General features: G+C 55.1%; 1 protein-coding gene across 1 annotated transcript in view; it reads right to left on the bottom strand.

Moving 5' to 3' along the window:
- Positions 1–17,636, bottom strand: part of zfyve26 (zinc finger, FYVE domain containing 26) — a 153,602-nt gene that overhangs the window by 17,405 nt on the left and 118,561 nt on the right. Inside the window, 9 exon segments of the mRNA XM_065025938.1 lie at positions 2,112–2,142; positions 2,145–2,225; positions 2,228–2,280; positions 2,282–2,295; positions 2,297–2,326; positions 9,944–9,987; positions 9,990–10,143; positions 11,003–11,224; positions 17,034–17,243. Of these exon segments, the coding sequence (XP_064882010.1) occupies positions 2,112–2,142; positions 2,145–2,225; positions 2,228–2,280; positions 2,282–2,295; positions 2,297–2,326; positions 9,944–9,987; positions 9,990–10,143; positions 11,003–11,224; positions 17,034–17,243 (839 nt within the window).

The raw sequence follows: 17,636 nt of genomic DNA, 5'->3' as shown, positions 1-17,636 counted from the left end.
GTATGTAATGGTTCAGTTATGGCCACAGGAAGGACAGATGGCTGCACTATGTAATGGTTCAGTTATGGCCACAGGAAGGACAGATGGCTGCAGTATGTAATGGTTCAGTTATGGCCACAGGAAGGACAGATGGATGCAGTATGTAATGGTTCAGTTATGGCCACAGGAAGGACAGATGGCTGCAGTATGTAATGGTTCAGCTATGGCCACAGGAAGGACAGATGGCTGCAGTATGTAATGGTTCAGCTATGGCCACAGGAAGGACAGATGGCTGCACTATGTAATGGTTCAGCTATGGCCACAGGAAGGACAGATGGCTGCAGTATGTAATGGTTCAGTTATGGCCACAGGAAGGACAGATGGCTGCACTATGTAATGGTTCAGTTATGGCCACAGGAAGGACAGATGGCTGCACTATGTAATGGTTCAGGGCCACAGGAAGGACAGATGGCTCAGTTATGGCCACAGGAAGGACAGATGGATGCACTATGTAATGGTTCAGTTATGGCCACAGGAAGGACAGATGGCTGCACTATGTAATGGTTCAGTTATGGCCACAGGAAGGACAGATGGATGCACTATGTAATGGTTCAGTTATGGCCACAGGAAGGACAGATGGCTGCACTATGTAATGGTTCAGTTATGGCCACAGGAAGGACAGATGGCTGCACTATGTAATGGTTCAGTTATGGCCACAGGAAGGACAGATGGCTGCACTATGTAATGGTTCAGTTATGGCAGATGGCTGCACAGGAATGGTTCAGATGGCTGCAGATATGTAATGGTTCAGTTATGGCCACAGGAAGGACAGATGGCTGCAGTATGTAATGGTTCAGTTATGGCCACAGGAAGGACAGATGGCTGCAGTATGTAATGGTTCAGTTATGGCCACAGGAAGGACAGATGGCTGCAGTATGTAATGGTTCAGTTATGGCCACAGGAAGGACAGATGGCTGCACTATGTAATGGTTCAGTTATGGCCACAGGAAGGACAGATGGCTGCAGTATGTAATGGTTCAGTTATGGCCACAGGAAGGACAGATGGCTGCAGTATGTAATGGTTCAGTTATGGCCACAGGAAGGACAGATGGCTGCAGTATGTAATGGTTCAGTTATGGCCACAGGAAGGACAGATGGATGCACTATGTAATGGTTCAGTTATGGCCACAGGAAGGACAGATGGCTGCACTATGTAATGGTTCAGTTATGGCCACAGGAAGGACAGATGGATGCAGTATGTAATGGTTCAGTTATGGCCACAGGAAGGACAGATGGCTGCAGTATGTAATGGTTCAGTTATGGCCACAGGAAGGACAGATGGCTGCAGTATGTAATGGTTCAGTTATGGCCACAGGAAGGACAGATGGCTGCACTATGTAATGGTTCAGTTATGGCCACAGGAAGGACAGATGGCTGCAGTATGTAATGGTTCAGTTATGGCCACAGGAAGGACAGATGGCTGCAGTATGTAATGGTTCAGTTATGGCCACAGGAAGGACAGATGGCTGCAGTATGTAATGGTTCAGTTATGGCCACAGGAAGGACAGATGGCTGCAGTATGTAATGGTTCAGTTATGGCCACAGGAAGGACAGATGGCTGCAGTATGTAATGGTTCAGTTATGGCCACAGGAAGGACAGATGGCTGCACTATGGTTCAGTTATGGCCACAGGAAGGACAGATGGCTGCAGTATGTAATGGTTCAGTTATGGCCATCAGGAAGACAGATGGCTGCACTTCAAGGAGTTATGGCCACAGGAAGGACAGATGGCTGCACTATGTAATGGTTCAGTTATGGCCACAGGAAGGACAGATGGCTGCACTATGTAATGGTTCAGTTATGGCCACAGGAAGGACAGATGGCTGCACTATGTAATGGTTCAGTTATGGCCACAGGAAGGACAGATGGCTGCAGTATGTAATGGTTCAGTTATGGCCACAGGAAGGACAGATGGCTGCAGTATGTAATGGTTCAGTTATGGCCACAGGAAGGACAGATGGCTGCAGTATGGTCATCATGTCTTTGTGGAACTGAGGTTAGTCACCACCACCTGGATATATACGTGAGGTAAAAAGGTACTTTTCCTGAAGAAAATGTGTATGCAGTCTCACCTGGACACATCACTAGAAGACATCTTTTTCTGAAGGAGTTAGAGGTGCTCTTCTTCCTGTTAGTGCTGTTGGTACGTGTTCCCTGTTGCTCCTGAAGGTAGGTTCTGAGGTGCCCTTGGCCCGAACCAGCCATCTCCGCTGGTCTCCCAGCTGTACGTAGGACACGAGGGTGGGTGAAGAACCGAGATACACGTGGTGGCCGGCCGTACGTGGTCCTGACAGGAGGGAGGAGAGGAGGGGTGGTGGGAGGAGTAGAGGAGAGGAGGGGTGGTGGGAGGAGAGGAGGGGTGGTGGGAGGAGAGGGTTATTCTGTTTCTAATCAGATTCAGATCTTATTATCTTATAGAGGGGCTCCACTGCTACTTAGTTCTTTATTCTAGAGAGGAGGGGTGGTGGGGGAGGAGAGGAGAGGAGAGGAGGGGTGGGGTGGTGGGAGGAGTGGAGGAGAGGTGGTGGGAGGAGTAGAAGAGAGGAGGGGTGGTGGGGGAGTGGAGGAGAGGAGGGGTGGTGGGAGGAGTAGAGGAGAGGAGGGGTGGTGGGAGGAGTAGAGGAGAGGTGGTGGGAGGAGTGGAGGAGAGAGAGGGGTGGTGGGAGGAGTAGAGGAGAGGAGGGGTGGTGGGAGGAGTAGAGGAGAGGAGGGGTGGTGGGGGAGTAGAGGAGAGGAGGGGTGGTGGGAGGAGTAGAGGAGAGGAGGGGTGGTGGGAGGAGTGGGAGAGAGGTGGGTGGTGGGAGGAGTAGAGGAGAGGTGGGGTGGTGGGAGGAGTAGAGGAGAGGTGGGGTGGTGGGAGGAGTAGAGGAGAGGTGGGGTGGTGGGAGGAGTAGAGGAGAGGAGGGGTGGTGGGGGAGTGGAGGAGAGGAGGGGTGGTGGGGGAGTGGAGAGAGAGGAGGGGTGGTGGGAGGAGGGAGGAGAGGAGGGGTGGTGGGAGGAGAGGGGGGTGGTGGGAGGAGTGGAGGAGAGGAGGGGCGGTGGGAGGAGGGAGGAGAGGAGAGGGGCGGTGGGAGGAGTGGAGGAGAGGAGGGGGGTGGGGAGGAGTGGAGGAGAGGAGGGGTGGTGGGAGGAGAGAGAGGAGAGGAGGGGTGGTGGGGAGGAGTAGAGGAGAGGAGGGGTGGTGGGAGGAGTGAGGAGAGGAGGGGTGGTGGGAGGAGTAGAGGAGAGGAGGGGTGGTGGGAGGAGTAGAGGAGAGGAGGGGTGGTGGGAGGAGTAGAGGAGAGGAGGGGTGGTGGGAGGAGTGGAAGAGAGGAGGGGTGGGAGGGAGGGGTGGTGGGAGGAGTGGAGGAGAGGTGGGGTGGTGGGAGGAGTGGAGGAGAGAGGGGGTGGTGGGAGGAGTGGAGGAGAGGAGGGGGGTGGGAGGAGTGGAGGAGAGGAGGGGTGGGTGGGAGGAGTAGAGGAGAGGGGGTGGGGAGGAGGGAGGAGAGGAGGGGTGGTGGGAGGAGTGGAGGAGAGGAGGGGTGGTGGGGGAGTAGAGGAGAGGAGGGGTGGTGGGAGGAGGAGAGGAGGGGGGGTGGTGGGAGGAGTGGAGGAGAGGAGGGGTGGTGGGGGAGTGGAGGAGAGGAGGGGTGGTGGGGGAGGGAGGAGAGGAGGGGTGGTGGGAGGAGTGGAGGAGAGGAGGGGTGGTGGGAGGAGAGGAGGGGTGGTGGGAGGAGTAGAGGAGAGGAGGGGTGGTGGGAGGAGTGGAGGAGAGGAGGGGTGGTGGGGGAGGGAGGAGAGGAGGGGTGGTGGGAGGAGTGGAGGAGAGGAGGGGTGGTGGGAGGAGTGGAGGAGAGGAGGGGTGGTGGGAGGAGTGGAGGAGAGGAGGGGTGGTGGGAGGAGTGGAGGAGAGGAGGGGTGGTGGGAGGAGTGGAGGAGAGGAGGGGTGGGGGAGGAGTGGAGGAGAGGAGGGGTGGTGGGAGGAGTGGAGGAGAGGAGGGGTGGTGGGAGGGAGGAGGAGAGGGGTGGTGGGAGGAGTAGAGGAGAGGAGGGGTGGGGGAGGAGGAGAGGAGGGGTGGTGGGAGGGAGGAGTAGAGGAGGGGTGGTGGGAGGAGTGGTGGAGAGGAGGGGTGGTGGGGGAGTGGAGGAGAGGAGGGGTGGTGGGAGGAGGTGGGGTGGTGGGGGGAGAGGAGAGGAGGGGTGGTGGGGAGTGGAGGAGAGGAGGGGTGGTGGGGGAGTGGAGGAGAGGTGGGGTGGTGGGGGAGTAGAGGAGAGGAGGGGTGGTGGGAGGAGTAGAGGAGAGGGGAGGGGTGGTGGAGGAGGAGGGGGGAGGGAGGAGAGGGGGGTGGTGGGAGGAGTGAGGAGAGGAGGGGTGGTGGAGGAGGGAGGAGAGGGAGGGGGGAGGAGTGGAGGAGAGGGGGGTGGTGGGGAGTGGAGGAGAGGAGGGGTGGTGGAGGAGTGGAGGAGAGGAGGGGTGGTGGAGGAGTGGAGGAGAGGAGGGGTGGTGGGGGAGTGGAGGAGAGGTGGGGTGGTGGAGGAGTGGAGGAGAGGAGGGGTGGTGGAGGAGTGGAGGAGAGGAGGGGTGGTGGGGGAGTGGAGGAGAGGTGGGGTGGTGGGAGGAGTGGAGGAGAGGGAGGGGTGGTGGGGGAGTGGAGGAGAGGGAGGTGGGGGAGTGGAGGAGAGGTGGGGTGGTGGGAGGAGGGAGGAGAGAGGAGGGGTGGTGGGGGAGGGAGGAGAGGGAGGGGTGGTGGAGGAGTGGAGGAGAGGAGGGGTGGGGGGGAGTGGAGGAGAGGTGGGGTGGTGGGAGGAGTGGAGGAGAGGAGGGGTGGTGGGAGGAGTGGAGGAGAGGAGGGGTGGTGGGAGGAGTAGAGGAGAGGAGGGGTGGTGGGGGAGTGGAGGAGAGGTGGGGTGGTGGGAGGAGTAGGAGGAGAGGAGGGGTGGTGGGAGGAGAGGAGGGGTGGTGGGAGGAGAGGAGGAGAGGAGGGGTGGTGGGAGGAGAGGAGGGGTGGTGGGAAGGAGTGGAGGAGAGGAGGGGTGGTGGGAGGAGTGGAGGAGAGGAGGGGTGGTGGGAGGAGAGAGAGGGGTGGTGGGGGAGTGGAGGAGAGGAGGGGTGGTGGGGAGGAGAGGAGGGTGGTGGGAGGAGTGGAGGAGAGGAGGGGTGGTGGGGAGGAGTGGAGGGGTGGTGGGAGGAGTGGAGGAGAGGAGGGGTGGTGGGGAGTGGAGGAGAGGAGGGGTGGTGGGGGGTGGAGGAGAGGAGGGGTGGTGGGAGGAGTGGAGGAGAGGAGGGGTGGTGGGGGAGTGGAGGAGAGGAGGGGTGGTGGGAGGAGGGAGGAGAGGAGGGGGTGGTGGAGAGGAGGGGTGGTGGGAGGAGGGAGGAGGGAGTGGTGGGAGGAGAGGAGGGTGGTGGGAGGAGTGGAGGAGAGGAGGGGTGGTGGGAGGAGTGGAGGAGAGGAGGGTGGTGGGAGGAGTGGAGGAGAGGAGGGGTGGTGGGAGGAGTGGAGGAGAGGGGAGGGGTGGTGGGAGGAGTAGAGGAGAGGAGGGGTGGTGGGAGGAGTGGAGGAGAGGAGGGGTGGTGGGAGGAGTGGAGGAGAGGAGGGGTGGGAGGAGTGGAGGAGAGGAGGGGTGGTGGAGGAGGAGGAGAGGAGGGGTGGTGGGAGGAGTGGAGGAGAGTGGGAGGGTGGGGTGGTGGGAGGAGTAGAGGAGAGGAGGGGTGGTGGGAGGAGTAGAGGAGAGGTGGGGTGGTGGGGGAGTGGAGGAGGGTGGGGTGGTGGGAGGAGTAGAGGAGAGGAGGTGGGAGGGTGGAGGGTGGAGGAGGAGAGGAGAGGTGGTGGGAGGAGGAGGAGAGGTGGTGGGAGGAGTGAGGAGAGGTGGTGGGAGGAGAGGTGGGGGTGGTGGGGGAGGGAGGAGAGGTGGGGTGGGAGGAGGAGGAGAGGAGGGTGGTGGAGGAGTGGAGGAGAGGAGGGGTGGTGGGGAGTGGAGGAGAGGAGGGGTGGTGGAGGAGGGAGGAGAGGAGGGGTGGTGGGGAGGGAGGAGAGGAGGGGTGGGGGGAGGGAGGAGAGGAGGGTGGTGGAGGAGTGGAGAGGAGGGGTGGTGGAGGAGTGGAGGAGAGGAGGGGTGGTGGGGGAGTGGAGGAGAGGTGGGGTGGTGGGAGGAGTGGAGGAGAGGAGGGGTGGTGGGGGGAGTGGAGGAGAGGAGGGGTGGGGGGAGTGGAGGAGAGGTGGGGTGGTGGGAGGAGGGAGGAGAGGAGGGGTGGTGGGGGAGGGAGGAGAGGAGGGGTGGTGGAGGGAGTGGAGGAGAGGAGGGGTGGTGGGGGAGTGGAGGAGAGGAGGGGTGGTGGGAGGAGTGGAGGAGAGGAGGGGTGGTGGGAGGAGTGGAGGAGAGGAGGGGTGGTGGGAGGAGTGGAGGAGAGGAGGGGTGGTGGGGGAGTGGAGGAGAGGTGGGGTGGTGGGAGGAGTGGAGGAGAGGAGGGGTGGTGGGAGGAGGGAGGGGGTGGTGGGAGGAGTGGAGGAGAGGAGGGGTGGTGGGGGAGGAGGAGGGAGGGGTGGTGGGAGGAGTGGAGGAGAGGTGGGGTGGTGGGAGGAGTGGAGGAGAGGAGGGGTGGTGGGAGGAGAGGGAGGGGTGGTGGGAGGAGTGGAGGAGGGGGGTGGTGGGAGGAGAGGAGGGTGGTGGGGGAGTGGAGGAGAGGAGGGGTGGTGGGAGGGAGGAGAGGAGGGGTGGTGGGAGGAGGGAGGAGAGGAGGGGTGGTGGAGGAGTGGGAGGGAGGGGAGGAGGAGAGGAGGGGTGGTGGGAGGAGTGGAGGGAGGAGGGGTGGTGGGGAGTGGAGGAGAGGAGGGGTGGTGGGGGAGTGGGAGGGAGGGAGGGGGGGGAGGTGGGTGGTGGGAGGAGTGGAGGAGAGGAGGGGTGGTGGGAGGGAGAGGAGGGGTGGTGGGAGGAGTGGAGGAGAGGAGGGGTGGTGGGGAGAGGAGGAGAGGAGGGGTGGTGGGAGGAGTGGAGGAGAGGAGGGGTGGTGGGAGGAGTGGAGGAGAGGAGGGGGTGGTGGGAGGAGTGGAGGAGAGGAGGGGTGGTGGGAGGAGTGGAGGAGAGGAGGGGTGGTGGGGGAGAGAGGAGAGGAGGGGTGGTGGGAGGAGTGAGGAGAGGAGGTGGTGGTGGGAGGAGGGAGGAGAGGAGGGGTGGTGGGGAGGAGAGGAGGGAGGGGTGGTGGGGAGTGGAGGAGAGGAGGGGTGGTGGGAGGAGTGAGGAGAGGAGGTGGTGGGAGGAGTGGAGGGAGAGGAGGGGTGGTGGGAGGAGGAGGAGAGAGGAGAGGGGGGTGGGAGGAGTAGAGGAGAGGGGGGTGGGAGGAGGAGGAGAGGGAGGGGTGGTGGGAGGAGTAGAGGAGAGGGTGGTGGGAGGAGTAGAGGAGAGGGTGGTGGGAGGAGTAGAGGAGAGGTGGTGGGAGGAGGGAGAGGGAGGGGTGGTGGGGAGGAGTAGGAGGAGAGGAGGGGTGGTGGGAGGAGTGGAGGAGAGGAGGGGTGGTGGGAGGAGAGAGGGGTGGTGGGAGGGTTGGAGGAGGGTGGTGGGAGGAGTAGGGAGAGGTGGGGTGGTGGGAGGAGTGAGGAGAGGAGGGGTGGGGAGGAGTGAGGAGGTGGTGGGAGGAGAGAGGAGGGGTGGTGGGAGGAGTAGAGGAGAGGGTGGTGGGCGGAGGAGGTGGTGGGAGGAGGAGAGGAGGGGTGGTGGGAGGAGTAGAGGAGAGGTGGTGGGAGGAGTGGAGAGGAGAGGTGGTGGGAGGAGTGAGGAGGGGTGGTGGAGGAGTAGAGGAGGGGTGGTGGGAGGAGTGGAGAGGGGGGGTGGTGGGGGAGTGGAGGAGAGGAGGGGTGGGGGAGTGGAGGAGAGGTGGGGTGGTGGGAGGAGGGAGGAGAGGAGGGGTGGTGGGGGAGTGGAGGAGAGGAGGGGTGGTGGAGGAGTGGAGGAGAGGAGGGGGTGGTGGGGGAGTGGAGGAGAGGTGGGGTGGTGGGAGGAGGGAGGGGGGGTGGTGGAGGAGGGAGGAGAGGAGGGGTGGTGGGAGGAGTGGAGGAGAGGAGGGGTGGTGGGGGAGTGGAGGAGAGGTGGGGTGGTGGGAGGAGTGGAGGAGAGGAGGGGTGGTGGGAGGAGAGGAGGGGTGGTGGGAGGAGAGGAGGAGAGGTGGTGGGGTGGTGGGAGGAGAGGGGAGGGGTGGTGGGAGGAGGGAGGAGAGGTGGGGTGGTGGGAGGAGTGGAGGAGAGGAGGGGTGGTGGGAGGAGAGGAGGGGTGGTGGGAGGAGGGAGGAGAGGAGGGGTGGTGGGAGGAGAGGAGGGGTGGTGGGAGGAGTGGGAGGAGAGGAGGGGAGGAATGGAGGAGAGGAGGGGTGGTGGGAGGAGTGGAGGAGAGGAGGGGTGGTGGGAGGAGTGGAGGAGAGGAGGGGTGGTGGGGGAGGAGGAGAGGAGGGGTGGTGGAGGAGGGAGGGAGAAGGAGGGGTGGTGGGGGGAGTGGAGGAGAGGTGGGGTGGTGGGAGGAGTGGAGGAGAGGAGGGGTGGTGGGAGGAGGAGAGGAGGGGTGGTGGGAGGAGGGAGGAGAGGAGGGGTGGTGGGAGGAGAGGGAGGGGTGGTGGGAGGAGTGGAGGAGAGGAGGGGTGGTGGGAGGGAGGGAGGAGAGGAGGGGTGGTGGGAGGAGTGGAGGAGAGGAGGGGGGGGAGGAGTGGAGGAGAGGGAGGGGTGGTGGGAGGAGTAGAGGAGAGGAGGGGTGGTGGGAGGAGTGGAGGAGAGGGAGGGGTGGTGGGAGGAGTAGAGGGAGAGAGGAGGGGTGGTGGGAGGAGTGGAGAGGAGGGGTGGTGGGAGGAGTGGAGGAGAGGAGGGGTGGTGGGAGGAGGAGAGGAGGGGTGGTGGGAGGAGTGGAGGAGAGGAGGGGTGGTGGGAGGAGTAGAGGAGAGGAGGGGTGGTGGGAGGAGTAGAGGAGAGGTGGGGGGTGGGAGGAGTAGAGTAGAGGTGGGGTGGTGGGAGGAGTAGAGTAGAGGAGGGGTGGTGGGAGTGAGGAGAGGAGGGGTGGTGGGAGGAGTAGAGGATGGGTGGTGGGAGGAGTAGAGGAGAGGTGGTGGGAGGAGGAGAGGAGAGGTGGTGGGAGGAGGAGAGGAGAGGTGGTGGGAGGAGAGGAGGGGGTGGTGGGAGGAGTAGAGGAGAGGAGGGGTGGTGGGAGGAGTAGTGGGAGGAGGGAGGAGAGGAGGGGTGGTGGGAGGAGTGGAGGAGAGGTGGGGTGGTGGGAGGAGTAGAGGAGAGGAGGGGTGGTGGGGAGGGGGTAGAGGAGGGGTGGTGGGAGGAGTAGAGGAGGGGTGGTGGGAGGAGTAGAGAGGAGAGGTGGTGGGCGGAGTAGAGGAGGGGTGGTGGGAGGAGTAGAGGAGGGGTGGTGGGAGGAGTAGAGGAGAGGTGGTGGGAGGAGTAGAGGAGAGGTGGTGGGCGGAGTAGAGGAGGGGTGGTGGGAGGAGTAGAGGAGGGGTGGTGGGAGGAGGAGAGGAGGGGTGGTGGGAGGAGTAGAGGAGAGGGTGGTGGGAGGAGTAGAGATGGGGTGGTGGGAGGAGAGAGTGGAGGTGGTGGGAGGAGTAGAGGAGAGGAGAGGTGGTGGGAGGAGGGAGAGGAGGGGTGGTGGGAGGAGTGAGTAGAGGAGAGGTGGTGGGAGGAGTAGAGGAGGGGTGGTGGGAGGGGAGTGGAGGAGAGGAGGGGTGGTGGGAGGAGTGGAGGAGAGGAGAGGTGGTGGGAGGAGTGGAGTAGAGGAGAGGTGGTGGGAGGAGTACAGACTAACCATCATGAACTGTTGTAGCTGGTATAGTGTGTGGAAGAGTAGTGGGGGTGGTGGGAGGAGTACAGACTAACCATCATGAACTGTTGTAGCTGGTATAGTGTGAGGAAGAGTAGTGGGGGTGGTGGGAGGAGTACAGACTAACCATCATGAACTGTTGTAGCTGGTATAGTGTGTGGAAGTGTCCCGTCGCTGTAGCAGTTGACAGGAGGAGAGGAGGTATCGGCTACAGACCTCCAGGCCTGGATCTAGGGTCTCCAGTAACCCCTGCAGCATCCCCAGACGACCCCTCTCTAGACTAGGGTGTGGTAATACGCCCTCCAGGAACACCTCCTCTGGACATTCCTGGAGGGCCATGGAGGGAGGGACAACTGTTGAACTCATGTCCCCTTGGTGTCTAATATCTATACATAGGTGTAATAGGTTTCTAATAGGTTTCTAATATCTATAAATAGGTGTAATAGGTGTCTAATATCTATACATAGGTGTAATAGGTTTCTAATAGGTTTCTAATATCTATAAATTGTTTGAGTATACAGTTCCAGGACAATCGATGCTATCCGGCTCGAAGGACCATAACTCCTTATTTATTTTAATCAGGCAGATCACTTAAATATTTCTTATTTACCATGACAACCTGGCTCCACCTTAATACAAATCCTCAACAACAACAACAAATAAAGTAGCATTGACCTTGAAGTTCACAGTAATGAGAGAAGATCTCCGTCACCATTAATAACCTTGACCCCTAATCTCTGACCCCTGACCTTGCTGAGCAGGTGTTGCCGGGCATCCATCATGTTGTCATGTCTCATGAGGAAGCTGACCAGGGCCAAATCATGACTTCTAAACCCTGATTATTAACCCCTGAACCCTTCATGACCCCTAAACCTTGACCCCTAACCTCTGACCCCTGACCTTGCTGAGCAGGTGTTGCAGGGCATCCATCATGTTGTCATGTCTCATGAGGAAGCTGACCAGGGCCAAATCATGACTTCTAAACCCTGATTATTAACCCCTGAACCCTTCATGACCCCTAAACCTTGACCCCCTAACCTCTGACCCCTGACCTTGCTGAGCAGGTGTTGCAGGGCATCCATCATGTTGTCATGTCTCATGAGGAAGCTGACCAGGGCCAAATCATTACTTCTAACCCCTGATTATTAACCCCTAAACCTTGACCCCCTAACCTCTGACCCCTGACCTTGCTGAGTAGGTGCTGCAGGGCATCCTTCATGTTGTCGTGTCTCATCAGGAAGGAGACCAGAGCCAGGTGAGTCCCGTAGCTGGACAGGTAGTACAAGCTCTCTTGATACAGGCTGTTACCCTGACCCTGAACCCCCTCTGGCCAGTCCACTGATCCTCCAGGCTCACAAAGAGCTTCCTCAAGCTCCCTCAGAGACCACAGGATGTCCTCGCTGAAAGACTGATACACAGAGCGAGAGAGAGAGAAAGCGAAAGAGAGGGAGACAGAGACGGAGAGGGAGACAGAGACAGAGAGGGAGACAGAGACAGAGAGGGAGACAGAGAGGGAGACAGAGAGGGAGACAGAGAGGGAGACAGAGAGGGAGACAGAGACAGAGAGGGAGACAGAGACAGAGAGGGAGACAGAGACAGAGAGGGAGACAGAGACGTAGAGGGAGACAGAGACAGAGAGGGAGACAGAGACGTAGAGGGAGACAGAGACAGAGAGGGAGACAGAGACAGAGGAGACAGAGACAGAGAGGGAGACAGAGACAGAGAGGGAGACAGAGACAGAGGAGACAGAGACAGAGGGGAGACAGAGACAGAGAGGGAGACAGAGACGTAGAGGGAGACAGAGACAGAGAGATGGCGTGAGAGATAGAGAGCGAGACACAAAGAAACACACACACACACACACACACAGTGAATGATGGTAGAATAACAGAAAACGAGGGTGGTTGGTTGCCTAGTTGATCTGCAGTGTTACATAATATCTCTTTATAGAGGGCGGTTGGTTGCCTAGTTGATCTGCAGTGTTACATAATATATCTTTATACGAGGGCGGTCGGTTGCCTAGTTGATCTGCAGTGTTACATAATATCTCTTTATACGAGGGCGGTCGGTTGCCTAGTTGATCTGCAGTGTTACATAATATCTCTTTATATCCAGATCAACCGGTTTCTATTTATAGACCTTTATTTAACGAGGCAAGACCTTTATTTAACGAGGCAAGACCTTTATTTAACGAGGCAAGACCTTTATTTAACGAGGCAAGACCTTTATTTAACGAGGCAAGACCTTTATTTAACGAGGCAAGACCTTTATTTAACGAGGCAAGTCAGTTAAGAACAAATTCTTATTGACAATGACGGCCCTAGGAACAGTGGGGTTAACTGCCTTGTTCAGGGGCAGAACGACAGATTTTTACCTTGTCGGGGATTCGATCTAGCAACCTTTCGGTTACTAGTCCAACGCTCTCACCTGCTATACTGAACGAAAATTTAACAAAAAAATGAACGCAACACGAAACAATTTCAAAGATTTTACCGAGTTACAATTCATATGAGGAAATCAGTCAATTAAAATAAATTCATGAGGTCCCTAATCTATGGATTTCACATGACTGGGATTATAGATATACTATGTCGGTCTCAGAGCTTGGGGTGTGGATCAGAAAGACAGTCAGTATCTGGTGTGACCACCATTAGCCTCATGCAGTGGGACACGTCTCATTCACACAGAGTTGATCAGGCTGTTGATTGTGGCCTGTGGAATGTCGTCCCCACTCTCTTCAATGGCTGTGTGAAGTTGCTGGATATTGGCGGGAACTGGAACATGCTGTCGTACACGTGATCCAGAGCATCCCAAACATGCTCAATGGGTGAAGTGTCTGGTGAGTATGCAGGCTTCTAAAAGAACTGGGACATTTTCAGCTTCCAGGAATTGTGTACAGATCCTTCTGCGACATGGGGCCGTGCTTTATCATAATGAAACATGAGGTGATGGTGGTGGATGAATGGAACGACAATGGGCCTCAGGATCTCGTCCACGGTATCTCTGTGCATTATCATGCTGAAACATGAGGTGATGGTGGTGGATGAATGGAACGACAATGGGCCTCAGGATCTCGTCACGGTATCTCTGTGCATTCAAAATATGTTCGTTGTCCGTAGCTTAGGCCTGCCCATACCATAACCTCACCGCCACCATGGGGCACTCTGTTCACAACATTGACATCAGCAAACCACTTCCACACGACGCCATACACACGGTCTTGTGGTTGTGAGGCCGGTTGGACGTACTGCCAAATTCTCTAAAACAACATTGGAGGCGGCTTATGGTAAAGAAATTAACATTAAATTATCTGGCAACCACTCTGGTGGACATTCCTGCAGTCAGCATTCCAATTGCACGCTCCCTCAAAACTTGAGACATCTGTGGCATTGTGTTGTGTGACAAAACTGCATATTTTAGGAGTGGCCTTTTATTGTCCCCCAGCACAAGGTGCACCTGTCTAATGATTGGCTGTTTAATCAGCTTCACCATCACCTGTCAGGTGGATGGATCATCTTGGCACAGGATAAATGGGTGCCTCTGGTCAACAGTAGTGCACTATATAGGGAATAGGGCCTCTGGTCAACAGTAGTGCACTATATAGGGAATAGGGCCTTGGTCAACAGTAGTGTACTATATAGGGAATAGGGCCTCTGGTCAACAGTAGTGTACTATATAGGGAATAGGGCCTTGGTCAACAGTAGTGTACTATATTTTATTCCGGTTACTAGTCCACTCTAACCACTAGGCTACAGCCCCAAGGGAATAGGTGCCATTTGGGACATAACCACTTTAATGGTCTCCTTTTCAGACGGCTGAGCAGAGCAGGACGACCTTTTGGCAGAGAACACTCAGGCCGTGTCCTAAATCGGGACCCTACACAGTGCAGTACGGGAGACAGGGCCCATAGTGCACTACCTAGGGAATAGGGTTCCCATTGGGGACAAAGACACATCGTTAAACCACTGGCAACAGTGAAGACTGGAGCTCTTTGTTGTGAGATCCGAACAGTAAAACACCATCGTTTGGCATGACTGGTTCACAGTACAACTGAGTCCGGTAAGTACAGGGAACCAAGGTAACAAAACATCAAGACAACCAGTGTTGCAATACAGTCTGTACTATCAATACAGTCTATATCAATACAGTCTATACTATAAATACAGTCTATATCAATACAGTCTATTCTATCAATACAGTCTATATCAATACAGTCTATGTCTATACTATAAATACAGTCTATATCTATACAGTCTATATCAATACAGTCTATATCAATACAGTCTATGTCTATACTATAAATACAGTCTATGTCTATACTATAAATACAGTCTATATCAATACAGTCTATATCAATACAGTCTATACTATAAATACAGTCTATATCAATAAATACAGTCTATATCAATACAGTCTATACTATAAATACAGTCTATATCAATACAGTCTATATCTATACAGTCTATATCAATACAGTCTATATCAATACAGTCATATCAATACAGTCTATATCAATACAGTCTATATCAATACAGTCTATATCAATACAGTCTATATCAATACAGTCTATATCAATACAGTCTATATCAATACAGTCTATACTATAAATACAGTCTATATCAATACAGTCTATATCAATACAGTCTATACTATAAATACACTCTATATCTATACTATAAATACAGTCTATATCAATACAGTCTATACTATAAATACAGTCTGTACTATAAATACAGTCTATATCAATACAGTCTATATCAATACAGTCTATATCAATACAGTCTATATCAATACAGTCTATATCAATACAGTCTATATCAATACAGTCTATACTATAAATTGTAACTTCCCATTTTTCATAGATTAGATTATTAGATAACATATTTATATGACGTATTGTACAGTTTGTGTTTTTAGGTATTATGTGATATATTATGTCCGTTTAAACACCAAATGAATGTCCCCCTCCTCTTCAGGTGGAATAATACAGTCTAAGACTAGGTCTACTGTGGGAACGTTAAGACTAGGTCTACTGTGGGAAGGTTAAGACTAGGTCTACTGTGGGAACGTTAAGACTAGGTCTACTGTGGGAACGTTAAGACTAGGTCTACTGTGGAACGTTAAGACTAGGTCTATTGTGGGAACGTTAAGACTAGGTCTACTGTGGGAACGTTAAGACTAGGTCTACTGTGGGAACGTTAAGACCTAAGACTAGGTCTAATGGCTGGGAACGTTAAGACTAGGTCTACTGTGGAACGTTAAGACCTAAGACTAGGTCTAATGTGGGAACGTTAAGACTAGGTCTAATGTGGGAACGTTAAGACTAGGTCTACTGTGGGAACGTTAAGACCTCCTAGGTCTAATGTGGGAACGTTAAGACTAGGTCTAATGTGGGAACGTTAAGACTAGGTCTACTGTGGGAACGTTAAGACTAGGTCTAATGTGGGAACGTTAAGACTAGGTCTAATGTGGGAACGTTAAGACTAGGTCTACTGTGGGAACGTTAAGACTAGGTCTACTGTGGGAACGTTAAGACTAGGTCTACTGTTGGAACGTTAAAACTAGGTCTAATGTGGGAACGTTAAGACTAGGTCTACTGTGGGAACGTTAAGACTAGGTCTAATGTGGGAACGTTAAGACTAGGTCTACTGTGGGAACGTTAAGACTAGATCTACTGTGGGAACGTTAAGACTAGGTCTACTGTGGGAACGTTAAGACTAGGTCTACTGTGGGAACATTAAGACTAGGTCTACTGTGGGAACGTTAAGACTAGGTCTAATGTGGGAACGTTAAGACTAGGTCTAATGTGGGAACATTAAGATCTAAGACTAGGTCTAATGTGGGAACGTTAAGACTAGGTCTACTGTTGGAACGTTAAAACTAGGTCTAATGTGGGAACGTTAAGACTAGGTCTACTGTGGGAACGTTAAGACTAGGTCTACTGTGGGAACGTTAAGACTAGGTCTAATGTGGGAACGTTAAGACTAGGTCTAATGTGGGAACGTTAAGACTAGATCTACTGTGGGAACGTTAAGACTAGGTCTACTGTGGGAACGTTAAGACTAGGTCTACTGTGGGAACATTAAGACTAGGTCTACTGTGGGAACGTTAAGACTAGGTCTAATGTGGGAACGTTAAGACTAGGTCTAATGTGGGAACATTAAGATCTAAGACTAGGTCTAATGTGGGAACATTAAGATCTAAGACTAGGTCTACTGTGGGAACGTTAAGACTAGGTCTATTTTGGGAACGTTAAGATCTAAGACTAGGTCTAATGTGGGAACGTTAAGACTAGGTCTATTTTGGGAACGTTAAGATCTAAGACTAGGTCTAATGTGGGAACGTTAAGACTAGGTCTAATGTGGGAACGTTAAGACTAGGTCTACTGTGGGAACGTTAAGACTAGGTCTACTGTGGGAACGTTAAGACTAGGTCTACTGTGGGAACATTAAGACTAGGTCTACTGTGGGAACGTTAAGACTAGGTCTAATGTGGGAACGTTAAGACTAGGTCTACTGTGGGAACGTTAAGACTAGGTCTACTGTGGGAACGTTAAGACTAGGTCTACTGTGGGAACGTTAAGACTAGGTCTACTGTGGGAACGTTAAGACTAGGTCTACTGTGGGAACGTTAAGACTAGGTCTACTGTGGGAACGTTAAGACTAGGTCTACTGTGGGAACGTTAAGACTAGGTCTAATGTGGGAACGTTAAGACTAGGTCTACTGTGGGAACGTTAAGACTAGATCTAATGTAGGAACATCGAGGGCACAGCGAGGCCACAGCGAGGGCACAGCGAGGCCACAGCGAGGGCACAGCGAGGGCACAGCGAGGCCACAGCGAGGGCACAGCGAGGGCACAGCGAGGGCACAGCGAGGCCACAGCGAGGCCACAGCGAGGCACAGCGAGGGCACAGCGAGGGCACAGCGAGGGCACTGCGAGGGCACTGCGAGGCCACAGCGAGGGCACAGCGGTGAACGTAAACAATCAACGACGGCTGTGTTCCGTGTGGCTCAGTTGGTATGAACGTGGCATGGCAGCGTTGCTACCAACTGTTGTGGGTTCAATTCCTGCAGCCATCCTATAGACATACTAAAACCGCTCACTGTAGTAGAACAGCCTAAACATCTAGGCTTGAAATGTTTTTTAAAAACTCTTCTGTAAATCACTTGAGATTAAGTGTCTTCAATATACCATTATGGTGATGTTTATCTCTCACCGTGGCCAGCGTGGATCTGACGGTGCTCTCCAGATGAGAGACTATCTCCTGCAGCAGCCGAGGACCCAGGTTGAGCTGATTTCTGTCCACCGGAGCTTTCAGACAGCGACATAACTTCTCCCGAGCAGCAGTCAAGTTCCCTGCCTTGAGGGAGGCCATTCCCCACGCCTGCCACACGCCGCCTGGGTCCAGACCACTCTTAGTGGACACCTACAGTCAGACAGACAGAGAGGACCAGGTTAGGACTCAAACACCTGTCTTAGTGGACACCTACAGTCAGACAGACAGAGAGGACCAGGTTAGGACTCAAACACCTGTCTTAGTGGACACCTACAGTCAGACAGACAGAGAGGACCAGGTTAGGACTCAAACACCTGTCTTAGTGGACACCTACAGCCAAGCCAGACAGACAGAGAGGACCAGGTTGGGACTGAAAAACCTGTCTTAGTGGACACCTACAGACAGAGAGACAGAGGGACAGACAGACAGAGAGACAGACAGACACAGACAGGACCAGGTTGGGACTGAAACACCTGTCCTAGTGGACACCTACAGACAGACAGAGAAGACCAGGTTGGGACTGAAACACCTGTCTTAGTGGAC

The sequence above is a fragment of the Oncorhynchus nerka genome, linkage group LG12 (genome assembly GCF_034236695.1).
Source record: "Oncorhynchus nerka isolate Pitt River linkage group LG12, Oner_Uvic_2.0, whole genome shotgun sequence".
Taxonomy (NCBI): Eukaryota; Metazoa; Chordata; class Actinopteri; order Salmoniformes; family Salmonidae; genus Oncorhynchus; species Oncorhynchus nerka.
The sequence above is the reverse complement of the archived record's forward strand: the minus strand, read 5'-3'. Positions and strand labels throughout refer to the sequence as shown.